Source organism: Magallana gigas, chromosome 2 (assembly GCF_963853765.1).
Source record: "Magallana gigas chromosome 2, xbMagGiga1.1, whole genome shotgun sequence".
Classification (NCBI taxonomy): domain Eukaryota; kingdom Metazoa; phylum Mollusca; class Bivalvia; order Ostreida; family Ostreidae; genus Magallana; species Magallana gigas.
In genome coordinates this window covers 45,072,810-45,079,473 of record NC_088854.1, presented here as the reverse complement: position 1 = coordinate 45,079,473, position 6,664 = coordinate 45,072,810, and the positions used below count along the sequence as shown (strand labels likewise).

The 6,664-nt window shown below is 32.9% G+C and overlaps 1 protein-coding gene across 1 annotated transcript; it reads left to right on the top strand.

Annotated features, from left to right (window-relative positions):
- Nucleotides 1–411: 411 nt before the first annotated feature.
- Nucleotides 412–6,664, top strand: LOC105338676 (uncharacterized). The gene is made up of 5 exons (XM_011443900.4): nucleotides 412–1,001; nucleotides 3,446–3,616; nucleotides 3,744–3,864; nucleotides 5,171–5,395; nucleotides 5,578–6,664. Exons 1-5 carry the CDS (start codon nucleotides 481–483, stop codon nucleotides 5,791–5,793), a joined length of 1,254 nt encoding a protein of 417 aa, XP_011442202.3. The 5' UTR covers nucleotides 412–480; the 3' UTR covers nucleotides 5,794–6,664.

Sequence of the window (6,664 nt, the reverse complement as noted above, 5' to 3'; positions counted from 1 at the left end):
GTAATTAAAGATGTCTATTTCTTTTTGAATTTTTTTTTTGGATTTTTTTATCTAGATTGTTAATTAGAGCACATTGTAATAAAGAAGGTGGGCAAAATAGGCGGATGAATATGTATGCGGCTAAACAGCTGAAAAACATATAATGAATAGTGATTTTTAGCTAAAATGAATATAATAAAAATATAAACAATGAAATTGTAAAAAAAAAAAAATAATTAAAAAAAGAGACATTTTAATAGCATCTATAAACAGAGAAATAAACAATTTTCATTTAAACAATTATCGTTTAAAAAGAATGTAAAAATAAAATAGATATATTTTTAATCAGTGCTTTAGAAAACTAAAAATCTACAAAATGCATACCGTTTAAAAACTTTTACAGGAATTCGATTAAAAATGTTTGTAATTTTGATTTTGACGGGGAGCGCAAAGGTGCGTTTATTCTTATTGGGATCGGGCACGGTATGCTGATAATACATTATGGCGGCAAAAGATGATTTCTGCGTTGATAACTCCGATGACTTTGATTATGATGATGATCGTAATCTATGTCAACCTCCAAAATTCAAAAGGAAAAGACCATCATCATCATCATTTCATCAAGACTCAAGTTCAAGTAATTCACCTGGAAGCTGCAGTGCAAGACGTGAAAGTACGCAACATGTACCATCTGTGTCAGAGTGGACCACAAAAACGCTTGATAAATTTGGAATAGTCTTCGAAGACAATCCAATTTCTATTGACGAATTTACACAAACAATTCAGGCACATTATGTGTGTGAAAAAACAGTGCCAGATTTTTATTCGAGTCTGAATGTTTTAAGCAAAAGAGGACTTGCATTTTCTCTTGAGGTACCAGAAAATGAAGCATCGAAAAGTTTAGATAAACAAGCTGATAGTATGAAAAAGGTCCGAGAAATTCTAAGCAACTTCGATGCATTTATAAATGATGTATTGGAAGAAGAGGATAATGAACTTGGGAAAGAACAACGCAACAAAGCGTAAGCACTGCAGAAGTTAGCTACTTAGTTAGTTGTATTAATAAATGAAGGTTGAGAGCATGTCCAACTAGACCAGGATTATTCTCTTTAGAGAAGTGGACAGGCATAGCCTACATCCACGATTATTGCGAGTGATCTCATAATTTAAACCCGGAATGTAGAGGTTGAGAAAATGATTTGAAAGCGGGTTAGTGGTGATTTGTTTGTGATATATGGATGTATTTATGTTTAAAATATAGAAATAATAGGTCTGTTACGAAAATTCAGTGAAACTGGAGTCTAAACATGGGTCGAAGCGTAAACCGTCTTTGGTTCCGACATTTACACGTTTTCCAGAATCAAAACATGAGGGCTTGCGAAGAGAAGTGGATGTAGGCTATGCCTGTCCACTTCTCAAAAGAGAATAGACCAGGATTCAAACTTGCAGTCACATTGAATTAATTGACGAATCAGACACTGAGTGTGAGCCTAGGGTTTAAACATGACCCCTTGAATTTTCTTTTGTCAGGTGCTCCAACAATAACAGAGCTACCAGTAGTATCTAGTGCTGGCAGTCAAAGTGGTCTGCCTGTAAAAGTAAATATTACTTTAATAGTATTGTAACGTGCCCAAGGATCAAGTAAAACACGGTTTAAAAGTTATAGAAATTTAATTGTGATTAAACAGCAATATAATTATAAATATGAACTGGTATATCTCTTGGAACTCATGGTTGGTAAATGATTAAAGCAGCAAATAAATATAACACGGGTGTATTTAAAAAAAGGGGTGGGGGTGGGGGATGTCGACTGGCACCCAACATACGTATATAGATTTAGTAATTAATATTCCGTAAATGTTTGGTGTGTATAACTGGTTCCCAAACTTACATTTTGTTCAGTTCTGCTGGTTACTGCTTACTCTGTAGCCTACCGCTCGTTCTCTCTCTCTGTTAGATCCGCCTGCTATATATACTCTTCCTTGTCACCAATGTAAATAGTGACGTAGTACCCAAAACTACGTCACTGACTTTGGTGACTTTTACCAAACTCCCATAACCGGAAGTTCAGAGTTACCAATGTTTATGCGGTGCATGGAAAACTATTTTACGAGAATTTACGTTTGGTATGGGATGCCATCGATAATAAAACAGCATGGGGAAATATATGAATAACTAAGTTATGGTTAGCAGGTATGATTTGTTTACCAAGTCGAAATAAGCGCTATTTAATGACATTTCTTATTCACCACATCACCAATCTGTAGCAATCGCCAACACGTGCACCAACCATGTCGCCAATTCAAATCACCAACAATCACCAACACGTTGTTGTAATTGATGTACCGTTTAATTAATGAATACATGTATTCAACTACAAATCATCTGCAACACAGCATTCAAAAATTGCGCTTAGTATTTCAGTAACACAAGGGGAGTAAGGGAAAAAGAACGATAACTCTAAACCCACGTATTACAGTATTAAAGTGCTGCAAGTAATTTTGATGAACAGTTTTACAAAAGCTGTAGAATTAAATGACTTAAACCTTAATATAAATCTCCCAAGGGTATGAAAGGATGTGTTAATTGTGTGACAGTGTGTAAAAACTGTTATTTCCTCAGTATACACAGTGAAACTAAAAGATGAGTCAGATAGTTATGCAGTTAAAGGGAAAACAAAATTGAAAGGGAGATAAACCAGTACGAGTAGGATGAATGTCTTAATTAAAAATTCTTCTCAAAAACAAAAATTAGAATAGAGATCTAAAGTTCAGGAAGTGATTTATAAGCATATACCCATAATATTTTTATTTCAAATGTGAGGACAAACTTCTGACCTCAAAAGAATTGATGCTGACACTTGTTAGCAATAGTATATTATTAGTTTAAAGGTGCCCCAAAGTAGTGTCAAAGTTTGGGATCTGGCTGTATCTTCAATAGATTAAATCAATTTAATATTCTGATATTTTGATATTCTTTGTTTTTGAAAGGGGATCTGTGCTTCTTTTAATTGGGAAAAAGTCACAGAAATTTCAGTCATATTGGGAAAAACTAGTAAGAATGAAGTAAGATATTTATAAATAAACTATTAAGTACATGTAACAATTTAAACATGTTAAAATGAAATTGATTTGATCTAATTCCATCTTTTTTTCATTGAATTATTATTGACTGTAAGTGTTTAGAGTTCTTTTCTTTTACTTTATAAAATTAAAAAATGCATGTTTTTTCTGTTGGCATTTAGAATTATTGGGGCAAAGGTTCATTTGGGAAATATCTGTTTTATATAATATTGCAAAGGGAAAAGACCAAATTTGGGACCTAATTGCTGTAGAAAAATAACTGGATATGATGCCATATTAATTATTTTTATGCCATATACTAAGTGGCCCTTTGATTTCTTCCTATTCAAAATCCCTTTTCTATGCTACTAACATACTAAGTTGATTTATTTCTTCTTTTACAGGATGTTTTTTGTTTGGTCCTATAGTGTGCGTAGTTTTCTGAACTACTACAAGAAGTTTTTAGAAATGATGAACTCGAGCATGACCGAGTGTTGGTTTGCAATACAAGATAAAGAATTACACTTGCGAGAACTGTTCATGGTCTTTTCTAGGATATTTTTTCTTGAACCCGAGTAAGTACTTCATAATGTATGAATTTTAGTCAATATCTTGGCCCAAAATATTATAATTGAAAATTTTTGTAAAATTAGAAAATCATAAAATCTATTTACTCTTGATGTTTGCTGATATATATTGTAGACTGGGAAACAAAGTAGTGAAGCGGTTCATCATAGGGACAAAAGTGGTTTCAGGCAGTCCAGATATAAGATACACATGTACAAATCCACTCCAGCGGCGTGTTCTTCTGATGCTTACAGAGGTATTTGTCATCTGTGCAGGTCTATTTACATGTATATGTAAAAGTTAATGAAGGCTGCAACTTATAAAGTTGATTATCTTAGGTATACACTCATCTAATCAGGCCTTAGATATTGAATATGATTTCTAACTACTGGATAAAAAATGAGGAAAGAGTTTGAAGAGCAGTATAAGTTTTTAGAGCAGGTTTCATTCCCAGACTTTGAGATATCTTCAGACCCTTTTTGTCCAAATGTTCATGGATGAATGGATGATGTGTCATGGAATATTTTATTTAATGCAAATCAACTTTCAGATGTTGACCTTTATATACTAAGTGATAAGCAAGAGAAAATTTCAACATAGGTAAAAGATTTATATATAATTGCATGTACATGTATTAAGACTAAAACCTGCAGAATATGAACAGGTTTAAGATTTTGGAGCAGGTAAAATCCAGTCTAACTACTATACATGCAAAAAGAAATTGACAGTTCACATAGTATATAATTATTTGGCCCTTTGGTTTTTATGACTTATATTGTCTTGATGAATGGCAATGTTTAAGTTTTTGGAGCAGGCCATTTCTTACATTTGTAGATGTTCTTCATACTTTGAGAAAACTTTCAGAACATACATGTATATTTACATCAATGATAGGTCTAAATAAATGATTTACACTTTTAGTCAAGTTCAGATGTTGCTTTACAATTTGGAAAGCAAGTCTTTTGTCAAATGACAAAATACCTACAAAGTCTAGATAAGCATCAGTGATGCAACTAGAAATGCATAATAGATGTTTCTTTTTAGTGATATTATGGATTGAATACTACAAATACATGTAGTAACTAAAAGACAGTTTAACTGTATATGTAAATGAAGATGCCAAAAGGTATGAGATATTGCTGAATTAGAGACAACATTTGAAAAAGTGTGCTCTAAAATGTGGTAGAGTCAGGTACATGGCATTTCTACTAGCCCTGGCTAGTGATTGACTAGTGGTTTAAACCTGTAGCTCAATTGGTAGAGTGCTAAATTTGCATGACAGAAGACCTGGGTTCAAACCCCAGCAGAAACAATATTTGTCTCTGCTACAAATCTTCGATTACACAGTTTCTAAGTAAAGGACTACCTAGTCTCCCCCAGAAGAAAGTAAAAGGTTAGAATGTGGCGTCTTTAAATATGATCGAGTCATCTACAGGGATAAAAAGTAACATAAATTTTGAAAAAGGTTTTCCAGGCCTGATTACATGCAATAGTAATGCTATGGAGAATGTATTTCTACATCTTTAAAGAAAAAAAAATTTTGAAAGAAAATTGATTTGCAGGCGAAAAAATCAGAATCTTGGGGAGAAAAGAAACCATTTGAATGGAGGAACTCTGAACATTCAAGTGATAGTTCTTCAGAGACTGACCCCAAGGTTGGAAACTTTATACAAAGAATAGTTGATGCTCATGATCTCGGACAACATGGTGGAAAATTACTTTTAGAATTATCATCATCAGTCTTTGCTCCAACAATGGTTGTTGGGTGCATATGTATGGGGACAGAGGTATATTAATTTTTAACTCGCCTGTGCCAAGAATTTTATCCATGGAATTTTTTACCACAAAAATTTCAAACAGTTTGAAAAAAGAAATTGATACCATTTTTCAACAACTTTGAAATTTTGAAGAAAAAATTGTAATCATATTTAGATGTTTTTGCATGTCTCATGTTTCTTTTTTGTGGTAGGTTATCTTCACATACCTAGAAACGAAAGAAGCTCATCTGAATAAGATTACATATGATGGTAGATGTGATGGTGAAATCAGTTATATACGGTATACAGAACCATTGAACTATCTGATTGAAGAAGATCGTAACAAATGCATAAATCTGTTCTTCCTGCTTGGTTTTATGCAGACTTCTGGATATGAAAATTTATTTCCAGATCCTCCAAAAAATTAATAAAGTTATCTAAATGAAGATTGTATGTGTGCCGTCTGACTTGGGTTATTTTTAAGTCAGAAATTTTGAAATATATTACAGATTATATACCTATACAACAAGACAACTTTTATTTAATTTGGTTTGTGAATTAGATAAATACAAATTTTGATGAGTGGATCATCAGGAACACAATTATTTGTTTTGGCATCTTTTTATCAACAATTACTCCCTACTCCCCAAAAAATAGGGTTTTGTTTTTTTTGATGGGGGTATACAAGTACATGTACTTGGCTAATTTAGTGCTTTGTTTTGTTTATATTATGTACATGCACAAATCTAGAGGGGGTTCAGGGAGGTCCAGAAATATGTTTAATACATAATGATATATAATGTACTTGGAATATGTTGACTCAAACAGGCGTAAATGTATCAAAACCTCCAAATAGTGTTAATTTTAAGAACCTCAAGGCCTTTTCTTTTATAGAGTGAATCTGTGCTCCACATTTTTTTTTCATAGTCTAAATATGGTCTAATAGAAAACAAACCGATTTCAATCAACAAAAATGTGGAGAGATGACTCACTATACATTAAAAATATCATTTTGTATCCCAACAATTGAACGTTTTGAAAAAATCATACAAGTCAGTAAATTCGTGGCCAAAGTCACACGTAGTATTTAAACAGCTTACTTCATTGTGTCTGAAATGGCTCAGTGGTTAGAGCACCAGACATAAGCTAAACTTATATACACAGTAACTAGGGTTTTTATGTTGTGGGTTCGATGCAACCAAAAGAAAGTGAGCGCACAAGATTGTAAGTTTGCAGGAATCCTCGACACGAATCAATTGGGATTTAAATGTCTATAACCTCGAAAGGCTATGTACAGGT

Bases quoted from the DNA above. Each gene is read 5' to 3' on its own strand.
- LOC105338676 (XM_011443900.4), top strand. From the start codon at position 481: ATGGCGGCAAAAGATGATTTCTGCGTTGATAACTCCGATGACTTTGAT. The intron at 1,002-3,445 runs GTAAGCACTGCA...CTTCTTTTACAG, and splicing joins AAAGAACAACGCAACAAAGC to GATGTTTTTTGTTTGGTCCT. The intron at 5,396-5,577 runs GTATATTAATTT...TTTTTGTGGTAG, and splicing joins GCATATGTATGGGGACAGAG to GTTATCTTCACATACCTAGA.